General features: G+C 53.1%; 1 protein-coding gene across 1 annotated transcript in view; it reads left to right on the forward strand.

Moving 5' to 3' along the window:
• The first annotated feature begins 2,368 nt into the window (after nucleotides 1-2,368).
• WNT9A (Wnt family member 9A) overlaps nucleotides 2,369-16,372 on the forward strand; it is a 61,012-nt gene continuing 47,008 nt past the window's right edge. The window contains exon 1 of the mRNA XM_069778377.1: nucleotides 2,369-2,505. Coding sequence (XP_069634478.1) covers nucleotides 2,411-2,505 — 95 coding nt within the window. The 5' untranslated portion in view covers nucleotides 2,369-2,410. The remainder of the gene's footprint in view (nucleotides 2,506-16,372) is intronic.

Consider the following 16,372-nt stretch of genomic DNA (forward strand, 5'->3'; position numbering starts at 1 on the left):
ATGACGAGAGTGACGTCGACCGACCTGCACCAAGCACCAGGCCCAAAGAGTTGACATTTTGGGTATTAAATACTTCCCAGCTGGGGCGTTCATCGTCCTGTCCGTGCATTGGGGCCTCTGCACATCGTTCTTGCACGGGGCTGGGAGTGTGAGCACAAGAGCGTGCGATGCCCGTGTCTTTCCACGTCCAGCCTTTGCACGACTGATCAGCCCTTGCCCGTCTTGCCTCTGCACGGCTGTCTAGCCTTTAAAAGACCCGTGGCACGTCCGACCCTTTGCACAACTACCTAGTTTTTGCATGATGGATCATCATTTTACCTGCAGCCCTTGCGTGTCTAGTCATCGCACGCCTGGCCCTTGCACGGCTGCCTGGCCCTAACATGTCCAGACCTTACACACCCAGCCCTTGCACGACAGCCTGGCCTTTGCACACCCACCCTTAGCCCAGCGGCCCATCCCTGGCACGCCCAGCCCTTGCACACTCAGCCTTTTCACGACTGCTCAGCCCTTGCCCAGCTGTGGCACATCCAGCTCTTGCACATCTGGCCCGTGCACGACTGCCCGTTTGTCACGTCCCGATTTCTCAGGACGACGACTCAGGTTTGCTGAGTCCCAGGTCAGGATTAAGGTGTAACGACACCGGGGATCCTTTAACTCACAAAACCCGACTTTTATTCGCTCACAACAAGAATTGGCATGCTCGTCCCCCAAAACTGGTACGCTCACAAGAAAAATTGGCGTGAAACCGTGTCAGTAAACTGCGTAACGTGCCAACCGTGCATCACCAAACATCTACTGCAGGCCTGGCTTATCTGGGAATCAGTTCAGGGAAGACAAGAAGGAGATTCTTCCCGTTGGGTCGGGGGTTCAGAGCAGACCCCCTCGCTTTCTAGATCCCTTCTCAGAGAGGAGCCACGGGGGGGCTGGATCCGCTCTTAGTCCCGGATTTGGTCAACGGTTTATGTCTGAAGGGATGAGGGGAGGGAGAAGGGGGGAGAGAGCATCGGTCCAGCCGGCCGAGGGGTCCCGTTCCGGTGGGCTTGCACACCCGGGGGCTTCAGTTTGTGTCCTTTTAGCACCCCCGCCCCTCCTTCGGGTGGGCATTAGGCTAATTAGGTGTCATGAGGGGTTTGTGAGCCTTTGGGACTTGGGGGTCGTCTGGGGAGTGCCTTCCCCTTCCCTGCAGACAACATTTTGGGGCATGCACGGTGAGCTGTGCTGCTCAGCACATCAGAGCAGGGAGCTGGGCACCCTCCTGCACGCCCTCCCCTCCTGGTGCTGGTGGGTGCTGGTGGGTGCCGGTGGGTGCCGGTGGGCTTCTCACCTGGGGTTCCATCCTGGGCAGAGTTTGTGGATAAGCAGAACTTGCCCCACCACAATGTTCGAGACATTAACTCTTCCAGTCTCTCACACCATTCCTGGCACGTCCAGCCCTTGCACGCCCAGCCCTTGCACGCCCAACCCTTGCACATTTGCCTGAACCTTGCGCGACTGCCCAGCCCTTGCACGCCCAACCTTTGCGCATTTGCTTTAACCTTGCACGACTGCCCTGCCACGTCCAGCCCTTGCACGCCCAGCCCTTGCACATTTGCCTGAACCTTGCATGACTGCCCTGCCCTTGCACGCCCAGCCCTTGCACAATTGCCCAGCCCTTGCACACCGATCCCTGGCACATTTGCCTGAACCTCACATGACTGCCTGGCCCTTGCACGACTGCCCTGTCCTTGCACGTCCAGCCCTTGCACACCCACCCCTTGCACATTTGCCTGAACCTTGCACGACTGCCCTGCCCTTGCACGCCCAATCCTTGCACAACTGCCCAGCCCTTGCACGCCCAACCCTTGCACATTTGCCTGAACCTTGCACGACTGCCCAGCCCTTGCACGCCCAGCCCTTGCACGACTGTCCTGCCCTTGCACACCCACCCCTTGCACATTTGCCTGAACCTTGCACGACTGCCCTGCCCTTGCACGCCCAGCCCTTGCACGACTGTCCTGCCCTTGCACGCCCAGCCCTTGCACATTCGCCCGAACCTTGCACGACTGCCCACCCCTCGCACGCCCACCCCCGCCCATCTCCCCGAACCTCCCCCGCCCCCCCCGCCCTCTCCAGCCCGGCCCTTTCCCCCGTCCCGTCCCTCTCTCTCCGCCCCCTCCGCGCCGCTCCCCCCCCCTTCCTCCTCCTCCTCCTCCTCCCCCCTCCCTCCCTCCTCCCGGCGAGGGGGCGTGTCCCCACCGCCGCCCGCCCCGCCCCGCCGCCCGCCCCGCCCCGCCCCGCCCCGCCCCCGGCCCCGCCCCTCCGCCGGCCGGGCCGCTCGCCGCCGGCCGCGCTATAAGAAGCGGGGCGGGCGGCGGGGGCCGCAGCGGGCGCGGCGGGGGAACGAGATGAGCAGCGCCGGCGCCGCTGCAAGATGCTGGATGGACACGTCCTGCTGGGATGGCTCTCCTCCTGCGCTCTCCTAGGGCTGCTCGCCTGCGCCCCGCGGCCCTCCGCCGCCTACTTCGGGTAGGTGCCCGGCCGCCCCCGCACCCCCGCTCCTCCTTTTTTTCCAACTTTTGCTTTAGCTCGGGTGGGGGTTTTTTTTCTTTTTTTTTTTTTGGAGTTGCAAAAGGGGTTTTCTACGTTTACCCGTCCCGCCCGAGGTGGGGATGCTGCTGGGCGCCCTGCCGGCGGGCTCCTTGCCTTCTTGCATCCCCTCCCGCCGGCGCTGACAGCCGCCCCGGGCAGCGACAACCCCGTCCCCGCTTCTTTCCCCGGCCCGCCGCTCGGAGCCGGCTCTCCCGAATCCCTCCGGCGTGCCGCCTGCCACGGCCGGGCTCTGCGGGAGCTGCAGGTTGCAGCCTGCCGGGGGCTGCCGGGCGTTCCCGGGGGACCGCGGGCAGAAACCCCGTTGAGGGCGAGGGAGCGTTTCGTTCTGCCCTTTCCCCGACGGGGTGGGCGGCGGTGGACCCGTGGCGGGGTGACCGAGGAGCTCGGCTCCCAGGTGCGTGCTGTAACCTCCACCAGCATGGGACAGCGCCGAAAAAACCTCCCTTTTTTTTTTCCCCCCAATTTAAGTGCGTGCTTCAGCACCAGGTGCTGGCAAGCGCGTCCCACCATCACCCCGGCGGCGTTGTTTTTTGGTTTTTTTTGGTTTTTTTGTTTTTTTTGCGGGGGAGTGGGCGTGCATGCTGCCGTCCCCAGCCTGCGACGGTGCCAAATTTTTATTCCCGAAGGAGGGGCGGGTTCCCCCCGGGCTGGGTGCGGAGCGCGGTCCCCGCCGCATCCCGCCGCGCTCACCTGTGCGCGGTGCAGCGGCGCGGCCGGCAGGGGGCGCCAAAAGCTCGGGCCGCGCCGCGCAGGTGGATCCCGCTGCGCCCCCCGACCCCCATCCCCTTTCCTCCGGGGGGGGGGGGCTGATATGGAGAAGCCAAATAAAATCCGCTCACCCCCTTTTTTCAACCCCCCCACAGCCGTATCGTGAAATTTCAGGCCGTAGCGATTGGTCCCTGCTGGCTTTCCATCTGTGCGCCCCCCTGTTTTGCTTTTTTGGGGTGTTCATGTAGCTGCCTCTTGTCTTTTTTTATCATTTTTTTTTAAAGGCTTAGTCCCAGAAAGGGGTCGGTTTGTGAGGGGAGTGGGGTGCGAGCACCTGATTAAGGGGTATCGGTGCAAGTTTACTCCAGGCTGATGGTTCTTGCTGCTTTTTGGGATGTTGTGTTGTGACCGCTGGTAGGAGCCACTGGACCGGCCCTGGAGAATGTTTTAGCAGACTTGAGGTTTTTCCCCCTCTTTCCAGTAAAACAAATCCTGGTGTTGAGGCTTGTCCATTGCCTGTGGTCTGGCAAAGTTTTCCAAACAGTGCTACTTACATCTTCTGTTTCCAACTCGAGAACCATTTAACTTCCTGCTGCTGGGGCTGGTTTTCTGAGGAAACAGCCTGTCCTGTGTTTGCAGGTTTTTAGGAAAAGCCCTTTTCTCCCTCGGCAGCACACGGAGGGCCATACCGAGCCCGTTAGCTCGTGTGTCTGCCGAAGACCACCGGCACTGTGCAGTTGTACTGTGCCTCAGGGACTGACAGGGCTTGTAAGGAGCTTGGCTGTAACTCTCCTGTTAATCCACGCGGTACGGGAATCTGCTGTAGTGCAGCAGGTAACTCATTCCAGTCGCTTGCTTCTGGGATTTCTTTTCTGGCCTCGTGTGGCTGGTGTAGATTTTAACTTAAGAGCGAACGCATCGAGCCAAGGGAAGTGTGCTGCTAGGTCTGTCCTGACCGCTTTGGGTTATTCTCTCTGTCTCCGTACAGCTGCTGTTTCTGATTTGAGGCTCCCTCTCTGGCAATAAAGGGGCGGGGGAGAGGAGATGCTGCCAGATGTGCACCCAGCCAGATGTGCACTCCAAGTGCTCCGGGGCTGCTGCGATGCGCGGTGAAGTTTGCTTATGCAAAGCATCCTGCTCTCTGGTTAGAGCCCCAGCGAAGGAGCAGCATCTGCTGCTAATCTCCTCTTTGTTCTTCCGAGAGGCCTAAAGCAGAGATTGCACTTGCTGAGCTGCTGGGGACACGGGGGAATAGTCGCTGCTGAGGTCCAGGGTCCCCGCTAATCCCCAGTGATATGTGATCTAACAAGTGTGTGTGGAAAAGCGGAGCCCTCCTTGCTGCGAGCTTCTGTATATTGATAAGGAAAGTAAATCTTACCTGGTAAAAGCCGTACGTTCCTGCAGAACTCTTGGTGCCCCTGCGAGTGCCCTGTGAGGGCTAGTATTAGCCCTTCTTGGTGTGCCTAGAGAGGTAGCCACATGCATGGAGGAACGGCTCCAGGTGAGGAAGGACATCTGTTTTATCTTAAAATAAACCTTTCCTAAAGACCTGGGTGCATCACCCTTTGCTCAGGAGCTGAGCTGAAATGCTGAAGTAGGCTTAGTTAATGCAAAACCCTTTCTGGGCAGGGGAGGGGACGTTCTTTCCCAGTCCAAGGCATCATCAAAGCTACCATGACACCCTTTAGGTGGCCTGCCGGACCCTCCGCTCTGGGTACGCAGATCCCCATCAGAGGAGGTGGCGGGGCGCAGAGCGTGGCAGGCGGCCGTGTTAAACAGATGTCACGCTGGAGCTGCAGCTTAGCTGCTCTGTTCCGCAGTCTGGTGGGGGATAGGGACAGCTGTGGATGATCCCTTCTCCTCCCCCCCCTTCCCATCCCCAATGTCTTATTTCAGGGAAAGAATTCAGTGTCTCCAAATGTGTGGCCTGGCGGGGAATTAGTGCACAGGGACAGAAATCGGGCATGGTTACATGATAACAAGATTGTGTCAGCATGTAGTTATGTCTGTGTCTGTCCCACAGGGGCAGCTAGCGAACCGGGAGGGGATGCTGGGGTGGGAAGGCCACGGCTGGAGAGCGCTGCTTCTCTCTATGTCTGGCCCTGGTGTTCTCAGAGGGATGCACAAGCAGCCCAAAATGAGAAATGTCCTCTGGAAGTAGAGCTTGGTGTATGGGAGATAAAGCGTTGGTGCAGATGGGGCAAAGGTGGACCCGAAGTGGTGCGTAGCAGTGAGCAGAGCTGAGTCTCTATAGGCACCTGCTCAGGAGGGGTTTGCTAGCCATAATTCCCAGAAAGCAGCTGAAAGAGGCTGGCTTCAGGGATGTGGTGATGCTACAGCTCCTAAGCCGTGTTCCGATAGCAGACTTTGTGATGCTAGAGAGGAGAAAGCATGCCTCCAAAAGTGAGCAGGACCTGATGGCTTGTGGTGGGTTTAGAGTTGCCCATCAGGATGCCTGATGATGATGGGTGCATTTTAGGGTAGGAATCCGTATGGGAGACTGTTACTGGCTGAGTCTATACCAGAGGGGGAAGCATTGCCTTGAGATAAGCATCAGCTGAGACTGGCTTGCTGAGATGCACTGGCTGTTCTAAAAGTGAGCCTGCTTTTATGTTCAGCCATCTCCTCTGCAGCTGGGCTGTCTGAAAACTAATTTGCACCATATTGCAACTGGCTGATGGGGTAGTTTGGAGCAGCCCCAGACTGCCGGGGTCCCTGAGAAAGCATTGCATTTCACTTTTCCTCCCTGCTCTGCTTTTCTTGTGCCTGACATGCTTTGGGTGTGGGTACCTCCCCCTCCCTCCCTTTCCTCTCTCAACTGTGGCTGGGGGGGGTGGTGGAAATGCCATAGCAGCATCTGGGAATTGTGTTGGGTCTTGCACTACTGGGCTTTGGAAGTGGCAGATGACAAGATTAGCCATGCTGGGGTGACAGGCAGGCTGATTAACTTCAGTCCTGCTGTGCCCTGGTGCTAGTGGGAAGGCAAACCAGCCCCGCAGGAGCTTGCTGCTTTCCTGAGCTGCCTGGTCTGTGTGTCTGAGGTTGCGACCTGTCCAGGCCATAAAGCAAAACTCCTCTATTTCTTTCTGGGTGTTCTCATTTATAGTCTGATTCAGTTTTCATGTACCCTTTCTTTTTTTTTCTTGCTGGAAGAAGGGTTGGTGTATGGGAGATGCAGCCGAGCAGCTCTGCTCCCTTTGCAAACACTTGTCAAGACAGTAGTAATGTTACAAGTGGCTCATGCTTACATAGTGTTTATATTGACAGATTGCAATGTTCTTCATAAATGTAACTGATCCGTATGCTGCACGCAGGCAACAGGAACCCTTAAATGCTCGTGGGGGGCGGAGGGAGGGGAAGCATAGCTTGCCCTAATTTACCAACACATCGCTAGCGAGAGCAGGTTCCTTGCTGCATGGTGGGGTTTTTTTTGTGTGGGAAGTGCAATATATTTTTGTTCCCATTGGCAGGTGCAGAATAGGTACCCTGCTATGCTTTAGGTGCTGCTGGGGTAGAAACCCTGCAACCGAGGGTGTGATTTTACTAAAATTACTTAGAAAAGATCTGAATGCTGGACTTGAAGAGGTATTCAGGGGTTGTGACCACCCTGATGGGGTGGGATCTGAAGGGGGCTGAGAGTTAGCGTGAGCTTCTGAACTCTTGCTACAAGCGTGTGGCATCAGCTTGAATGTCATCTCCAATAAAAGCAAAAGCCCACTGGTGCTGGCAGGCTTTGCCGCTTGTTTTTTCCAGCCTGCGGGATGCGCTAGGTGCTAACATGGCTATTGCATTATCAAGAATTTCTGTACCTGTCACTTGATGGTAGTGTGGGGCCACACGCTCGCGTTTCCAGCTTCGGCTGAAGGCGTGTGAACTTCTCGGGAAGCTGTTGCATCGCCAGGCCACAGCGCGTTGGCTTTCCAGACGTGCCGGTCGTCTCTGGCGTGTGTGAGATGGAGCAGCTGGTTCTCAGCGCAACCCAAAAAAACAAAACCTGGACTCGGGTGGCGAGGGAGGAATGCGGCACGCAGGCAAACACAGCTGGAGCGTAAGGAGGCAGCTCCTGGGGCTGGGAGGGCGGCTTTGCCATCCCACCCTGTGGTGGTCTGGTTTTTTTCTAGATGGCGATGCTGGTTTTTAAGGTGCTGGGTTTCTGGTTTTCCTTGGAATAGGGTGTGCCTGGCCATGTTGTGTGTGGTTTTTTGGTTTTTTTTTAACCCTGCTCCTTTTGAGCTGGGTGAATTGTCACGTAGAGACTGATCGAGTCCTGACTGGCTTCTCTCCCAAAGTTGGCCTCTCTGGGTCAATTCAAAGCAGTGTTTAACCTCCATTCCTTTGCGAAGGGGAACCCCATGCCCAGAAGAAGCATTTCCTTTGTAGGTGTTTGAAGGTGGCACTGGATTTGATGAAGTGCCATAAGGGTGGTGACAAACCCAGGAGTAGTTGGAAAAATAACTGTGCGTGCAGCTAAGGTCTACCAGACCTGCATCTTCAGCCCTGGGGACTGGGATCTGTCCCAGATCAGGCTGGGAAGTACCTGAAAGTGCCTTCAACCTGCAGTGTACTGAGAGGATGGAACAAAACTTTATTCAGATGGGGATTAGTATGTCTTAAGACTTCTGTATGGGATTGACCATGTTGCTTGAGACTTGGGAACCGCTACCTTTGTGCCTCAGTTTCCCTTACCTGGAAAGAGACTGGGGCTGTTTTTCTCTGAACTCAACTTAATGGTGAGCGTTGTATGCAGCCTCTGTGTCCATAAACTGTGTGTTTTTTTGCAGGGTTTTGCAGACTCCTTAGGGGGAGAAGATGGCTGTTAGGGGAATATTGAGTGTATACTTGGCAAAGCAGGAGGCCAGTGACTTTATTTAGTGTGACTAGTGATGCAGAACTAGAGACCAGGAATCTATAGGACTCTGGTCTCCTGGTGAAAGGCCTGGTCAATGATTAACTTGCTTTCTGGAAGCTGCTAACAACAATAAAAGGGAGTCCAGCCCCACAACCCCAACACAAAAAGCCCATGAGTGTTTAATAATTAAGGGCCTTGTGCTTTATCGCAGGGTAATGAGAATCGCCTTAAGGCTTATTCAGTGGTAGGTAATTGAATTAGGTTGTGGGATTGGGAAGGGGGGGAGGGTTAAGTGGAAGGTCTGGAAGACTGCACGGAGAAGCCAATGTGATGCTTTGTAGTTTGAATCTTTCTGACCAGACTGGGTTTTGTCAATCTTTGCTGCTTTCTTCATTTTTTTTTCTGTCTGCTTAATGCGCTGTGCTGGCAGACTTGGTGCAATTGCCTCCTGGAGCAGATGTTCCTATTCCGGGGATGCTCCGTTCTATTCCCTTCATTTAGGGAGATGCTGACAGTGCTTTTATTCCTCGTGTTTTCCTCTGTGAAATTTTGATATTTAAAGGCTCCCTGAGATATTTTTTGGTTTTTTTTGGTGGAAGAGCTAAACCAGAAGGCACCGCTGAACTGTGCTATCTGTATTCATGGAGGAGCCTGACTAGTCGGAGGAGGAACTGAGCCAGTGAACATCACGAGTGGTTCCACTGCGTGAGGATGTTTCTGATGCAGAGCTGACCAGAGCTGCACAGGGATGGTGGGACCTCGAAAGCTCAGCTCAGAATAGCTGAAGGCTACACTTGCCTGCCCCGTCTCCCTCTTAAGTCCCTGTGCATTGCTGCTTTCTAAGAGGGACTTGGGTTGGAAGGGGGTTTTGAAGCTGTTTTTAGAGACTGAGATCCCCATATCCCTGGGAGGGAGACCATCTTGAGCATGGTCTCAGGCCACCAGAGGTGTAAGGACTTCTGCTGCCAGAAGCCTGATGGAGATCCTCTGCTCCAGTTTCATGGAGCAATGCAGCACTAGTGACTTGGGTTCTCTAGTCACTTGAGTTCTCTAGAGTACAAATGGGCCAACTTATCCTAATGTTTACCTGAGGCATTTGAGAGGAGAAGGCTCAATGCATTAAAACTGGCTTGATCTGGTGTATGTGAAGGCTCTCTCTGTGCCTAACCATGCCCCTCCAGCTACCCCCTGGAGAAAGTACTTTTGGGTGGGATGGCCCTTGCTTAGTTCATACTAAAAGCCTATGTTAGACTATGTTAGTCTAACAAACTTTTTTACCCCAAGCTCCCTGACTGTCCAGGTAGCAACCTGCCAGCTTCCCAGTGCTTCCCTTAGGGGGTGTGTTGAAGCAATCCAAGAAGTCTCATGTACCTGGCTTTCCAGACTGCAAACATGCTGAGCCTCTGGCTTCCCTCCATAATGAAGCAGCCTTTCTCTGCAGCCAAAAAAAAAAAAATATCTCCAGTGGCTTGTAGCATGTTAATGCAATTGGTTTCTTAATCTGAGCAGCCCTAAGCAGAGGGTCTGTTGCTTGCACTCTTAAATGCTGATGGGAGGCTCCTGCTGCTCCTGCAGAATGTGGCTGCAGGGAGACTGGTGCTGCAGGTCCTGGACCAGCACACGGTCTGGCTGTGGGCCGGACAGGTAGGCTATGTTTTCCTAACTTGCTGGATCCAGAGCTGGGGAGCCAGCTCAGGTCAAGTTAAGTAGGAGCTAGAAATTATTGTGATGCTGGGTGGAAAGGGTTAACCCTTTAGAAGCTGTTTTTTGATGTTTATTCTCAAGTTTTTCCTCTTCCCCTGTTTTTAACTGCTTTTTAAGGTTCCCTCAGATCGTGGCTGTAAGTGCTAATGAGCCTTATCTCTTGAGATACTGTCATAAAATACACTTATGAAGCTTATCAGCTCAGTAAGCTTTACATTTTATTGTAATGCCTGTTTGCACTGTGCTAAGTGGAACAGGGAGTATTTTGACTACATGGATAAACATAGCAGTTACAGGATTTGCTTTAGCTGATAGAAAAATCTATTCTGACTTTTTTCCTTAGCTGTTGCAGAGAACTCTTTCAAATGGATCAAGCAGCTCCTGCATGAGCTATGTGGTCTTTCAGTCTGCCTGTGATCTTAAATCATTCTTCTGTAAGGTGTGGGGAGTATTTTGTTAATTCAGTTGCTGAAGGATTTCTTCTGGGGGAAGGGGAAATGACAGGTTAAAAAAACTTGAACTCTTCCTTTGGAAAGAACACAGAGCAAAACAGCTCTTCTATGCATCCACTGTAGAACATGCAAACTCAACAGTATCTGACATTAATGCTGAGTCTGTGCTGGCTTGGAAGGTAGCATGGAGCGTGCAGTTCATGTTGATGGGACGTCAGGCTGTATGGGAGTTGGCATGACTTTTGTGAGCGGATTCATTTGGCCTAGCTCATTAAAATAGTGTTAATTGGATAGCCAGATGCTTATGGAGTTTGGGGAAAAACTAGCTTGCTCTGACTTCTGCGTTTGCCATGCGCTGGATGGACAAGTTTCACAATTGTGGCAAAAGTTTCCTTTCTTGGAAAAACTGCTGTGAGTCTTCCAGAGACTGAAGTAGCATAATTGACCATTTACTGTGCATAGTAGGAGGTAGCTGCTTGTGCTGCAGAGCAACATGTGATTTCCCTTACATGTGAATGAAATACTGAGATGCCCATAGGAATATCTGAGCTTTGCTGAAAAAAAACCTGTCAAATGGCCCTGTCTAAGGCAATCCTGGGAGGAGTGGGCAGAAATTTAGCCCAGAGCCTTGGTCTGCTGTTGGGAAACCTCCTGAAAATCAAACTATAGAGCAGCCTCCCAAAGCAAATGGGGTCAAGCAACTGTTGCTTTCAAGGCCAAGTCCTTTTGGAAGAAGTCAGCTCATGAGCAAAAGAATTGGCTTCCATTGGATTACTTAAATTTTTTTCTCCATCTTTAGGCTCCAGCAACAGTTTACTTTGAAGTACACAAGGGTGTGTTTTGAGTCTGACCCCTGGGCAATGCCTTAATGTATAACATGCAGGTACATGTGACAGGCTGCCAAGATGAATTACTTTGCGCAGAGCACATGGCTTGAAACTGGTTTCTTGCTTCTGTGTCTTAAGCACCTCTTAACTTCTTCCCAAAAGGAACTGGTCATGACTTGGTTCCAAAAGCATCAGTGCTGCCAGGTGAGCATCTATGGAGGTGGGCTCACCCATGTCTTCAGGAATACCTGTTATACCTTCCAGTCAGAGCAAGTTATTACCCTTTAAATTCCACCTCCACAAAGTGCCTTATTTTCCCTGCTGTCATCAATCAGCTGTATGTGACAGCTTTCCCAGCTCTGCATTTGGGAGGGTACTCTGTTGCTGCAGCGTGCAGAGGAGTGCCCTGGTGCTAGCTGACCCCGCCATAGGCTTGGCTGGGGGGGCTGCAGGACCACCGAGTGCTCATCTGCTCAGCTTGGGCATGCACGGCCTGGCAGGATGCTCTTGTGACTTGCTGTGATTTTTGTTGACTTCCCCACCCAATTGCTTAAAAGAAACTGCACAGAGGCATTGCTCACCATCTGCCTGCAGTGAAATCCCAGTGTAGATCTTGCCGTGTGAACCCCTGCTGAGCTGGGTGCTTTGACTGGCTTGCACTATTATGGTGAGCTCAGACCTTTAAATATCCTCATTGTAATGTCTTCTCTGCGGGTTGATTTTTTTTTTTTTAAGATCGGTGATCTCATGCTTGGTATTGCAATGAAACAAAGCCGGGCAGCCCTGGGGGTGCATAACTGCACTGCTGTTAGAGATTGCAGCTGAAGATTGGAGATGAAGCTGGTTCTGCATGTTGCAGAGGACCTCTTGTGGGGATTTCCAGTTCCATCTTTTAGGATTACTGTTAGTAAACACCTAGCTCTCTTAAGCTGCCAAGGTGAAGTGTTCAGTCTTCTGGGTGTTGAGACAGTGCTCCTTGGCTATGCCTGAAGCTGAGCTTATGGGGGCTTCATTTTACGCTGGTGATCAATACAATGCTTCACTTTGAATCAGTGCTAAGACCTCTGGTAGCTAACTGCTGGTAGGGTGGTTTGTTTTGGTTTTTTTTTTGATGGGGATGTGTCCTGCTTGGCCTTAATACTGAAGCTCCTCACTCTGCCTGCAGGAAGGGTTGGTGTCTCACCTGCAGGAGGTCTGCCAGATCGTTTCCCAGATGGCTTGCTTCCCCAAAATCTTGCTTTGACTTCAGTGTCTCCTGATTCCTGTGGGAAACCAGTCAGTCCTGTCTTCTATGGGTGCAGAGCCTCTTCTAAGGCAGTGCCTTCCAGCTCTGGGGAGCGTGGGTGAGGGTACATCGGACAAGGCATTGCAAAATACTCGGGCAAGCAAAGAAAATGTTCTTCCACTTGAGTTTAGCAGAGGAAGGCCACTGTGTATTTGGGTGTTTCTCAGCTGCTTTACATCCTGCTCTCTAGCCTCAACCGCAAGTATCCCAATCCGCCCAGGTCTGAGGACGCCTGGATATCTCCTCCAGTGGTCCCAAAGGGGACTTCTGGTGTCCCCCCCAGGTATGGGAGCATCTGTACCCTACTGACCTGGGCCATATCAGAGCTGAGCTTCTCCAGTGTATAGAACCAGCCTTGGTCTTGCTCAGGTCTCAGCACTGATGTGAATGAATGAGCTATGACATGTGCCGTGACATCAGAGCGTCTGGTAGCCAAGTTCAGGGTGGTATATTCACCTGGGAGCCAGGGCGGCTGGTGGGACTGGGTACCTGGGAAACTGCTGAGCGCGATTGCACTTAGGGTGAGGATCCAACATGGGAAAAGCCTTTTGGACTGGCTACAGGGACCTCTCCTGGTGCAATCGATGACTTCAGTGGAGCTTGCCCACCTCAGGGACACGGAGTTCAGCTTGCTGCTCCGCTGCAAGCCCTGCTGTGCTGCAGCTCTCCAGGGCTGCCCATCTCTTCCAACCAGAAACCCTATCCTGGAGCCCAAACCCCTCTGGGGATGGTTCACCAGAACTGATACTTTATTTAAAAGAACTGACTTGTTTTGCTTAATCTTGACGAAATTCTTTTCTAGCCCTAATCCCCTTCCAGTGTAAGGTGAGATCTTGAAATACCTGGCAAACTTAGAGCGGAGCTCTCTTTCTGCATCTCTGGGCCTCTCTGTAATCACAGGTGAGGGGGGGCAGGGATGTTTTCAGCCCCTGCCAAAGATAAATCTCCTGCTGGGAGCTCGCAGGGAGCTATTTCCCAGTCTGTGGTTAGCAAGTCGATCTGACAGGCCAGAGGTGAAGCAGCCACTTCAGCTGAATTACAGGGTCTGACCAAAGATCCAACACGTCCTTTGGCTCATTAGCACGGCTGTGTTGCATCTCTGGTGACTGTTTCTATCTTCTGGCTTGTCCCGTGTTGACTCTGGAAATCCAGAGGCTTAGCATGAGTTTGAAGAGAGGACTGAAGCCGAAGAGCTGCTCTTGGGAGAGCGTGAACTGGACTAACCAAGGCTTTGAGCAGTCCTTGTGGTCAGTGTTACAAGCCATAATGTCCATGCTGGTTTTTATCGCTGATGAAAATGTGTTTATAGGCAGAGACCTGTTTCTGCAAGGTGTGGGACGGATGCTGGGCCAAAGAGATGGCATTTGGAGGGGAGTGGGACCAGATGTAATCCTGCATCTGTCTCCTGAGCTTGCAGAGGGGTCAACAGCCACGCAGAAACAAATCTCACTTGATGCAGTGGAGATGCCTTAAAACTAGCTGCAGCTTGTCTCTGGGGAGCTTGTGGTCCCAGTCTTCCCAAGTGCACGGACTGGGTTCCCGGTGGGCTGTCCCAGACCCTGCCTTGTGGGAAGTACCGGGGTAAGAGAAGGGCATCCTCCCTCAGCGCCGCATCCCTTGAGGCACTTGCTTGGGCTGTTGCGAGGCTCATGGAAAATCTGAGAGCTGGAGCTGGCACAGGGAGAAGGGAGGTGAGCTTGAAGGCTTGGTCTTTTCTGACTCACTGGAGTTTGGGACAGCACCAGGCTTGATGACCCCGTTACATGGTGACACTGGTCGTATTTTTACCGTGTCCCCTAGCAGCTGGCTGGAGTTGGATGCTCTCCCTTGCAGACCGTGCTGTAGGCAGGGGGGGCATCTCACGGTGTGGAGGCGACTCCTGGGGGCTGACTGCTCCAGCGCTGAGGGTGGTTTGAGGCTGGGGAGCTGCTCTCAGGGATGCTGTGCTTCACTTGCTGTTGGACAGATGAGCAGCACAGGGGCAGTGGGGTAGCCTTGTCCAAAGAGATGCTCTTACCTGGGGCTGTATACTGTGTTACCAGAGCTTTTTGGATCACTCCTTTCAAGCGCTTTCAGTTGAAGTGGCTCTAGAGCTGGTGGCTGATGTGTCTGGATGTGTTCAGAGGCTGGGAGTAAATTTTACCTTGTTGCTCCATGGTGGTGAAGGGAGCAGAGAGATTGCCAGGCATCTATACGGCTTTGGGCATGTTCGTTAACCTCAGGGTGCTTCAGCTCGTAAAACAGGGCTGTCTTCAGGGGGAACAGGCTGTGAGCTGAGTTGGGGACTTGGTGCTCATCCCTTGGCTCTTCCCAGGACCCCCAAGGGCTGTTAGATTATAGACTGTGTCTGAGAGCATCTTCTATAGGTGCCTGATGAGGCAGAGCCCTCTGGGATTGGAGTTACTGCTCCTGTTGCAGCAGTAAAGGGGCTTCAAAGGCAAACGTGTGGGGGAATCTACTGATGGCCCGGTGATCTCTGAAATGCTAGTAAGCAGGAAAGCCCTTGCTTCAGCCTGCAAGATCTGACTGCAAAACACCCTTCATTTTAGGGGTGCAGCGTTGCACCAGCTATCCTTTTCCAGAGCCTTGCTGGGAGATGCAGGGCTGGATTTTCAGGGCAGCTGCTGCCCTTGCATGAAGCACCAGCCATGCATTGCTCTTGCTACTGTCAGCTGCCTGAGCGCCTCTGTTTATGTATCTAAAACTTGAAGGCTGGAGAAGGAAGAAATCTGACCAGTGCAATGGAAACCTTCAATTCCCTGTGGTCCCAGGAGGAGAAGAGTAGCTTCAGGCTGGAGCAAGGAATGAACTTCATTTGTACACTGCCTCGCCTCTCCAGGAGGATCAGCCAGGAAAAATATCAACAGTTCCATTAAAAAGTCTGCTGGTTTGCTAAAGTAGTGGAATAAACATACCTGTAGGCATAACGGCCTGAACCGCACAGGAAACATTAACTAGAACGAACACACGCAGACTTGCTCCCTCTACCCCTGTATATCTAACAGATAAAAAACACTGCGCGTCCATGGTAATGTGTAAATCAAACAGCAGCTGGGGGGATTATTCTTAGCTGGGGAAGAACTGGCTTGGATTAGAGGGCCTCGGTGCTTTCCTAGAAAGGCAAAACCTGTGCTGAGCCTGCTCGGTGCTGCTGCCTTGTCTGGGGGAGACCTGCGGTAGGAACTGGGGCAGGATGGGGTTTGGGGTGGTTGTTAGCCTTTTCTTTGATTCCCCTTGCCCCTTCTTAGCTTCCCTTTCCCTATTTCTGCAGGAACTGTGTGGGGCTGAACTGCTTTTGCTCTAACCAGTTGAGTCCAGTCGAAAAGCTGGGGTGGAAACCAGTGGGAAGTGGGTGACACCCTGGGAGCTTGCAGAAGAGTGGGTGGGTGCGATAGCACTCAGTGGGGAAACCACCCACCCCAGCCATTAGTGTGTGGTGGAGATGGTCCCTTCAGTCCTCCGCTGAGCCCGCAACACGTGTCCTGACATCTCTGGGATGGGGAGAGTAGAGACCTGCAAACTTGTGTTACCTATTTCAGCGAGGGGATGTGAGCTTCAAGCGTGTCTTGAATGAGAGACGCTGCCAGTGCTTCTTGGACCAGCAACCTGGTCCCTGAGCTGCCCATAAAAACAGCTTCCCCCTTGGCCATACCCAGCGTATATGGTATGTACAGAAAATACATGTGGAAAATGCCTTCAGTTGCAACCAGATGGCACCTGTCAAGCACAAGTAGACATTTCTATTAGTGTTCTTATTTGAGTGTCTTGGACCACTCCCAGCCTCTCTGGATAGCAAAACAGCCCTGCTGTAGCTGTCCTCCCAAAGCAGCCCCAGAGGCAGATTGATGTGATTATTGCATGCTAGAGACAGTCCCTGCGCTCCCCGGCCTCATCTGCACAGCCACTTAGCACAACTAATCTGAACTGACTTTTAAAGTGGATTAGTTCAATTACTCTT

The sequence above is a fragment of the Haliaeetus albicilla genome, chromosome 2, assembly GCF_947461875.1.
Source record: "Haliaeetus albicilla chromosome 2, bHalAlb1.1, whole genome shotgun sequence".
Classification (NCBI taxonomy): Eukaryota; Metazoa; Chordata; class Aves; order Accipitriformes; family Accipitridae; genus Haliaeetus; species Haliaeetus albicilla.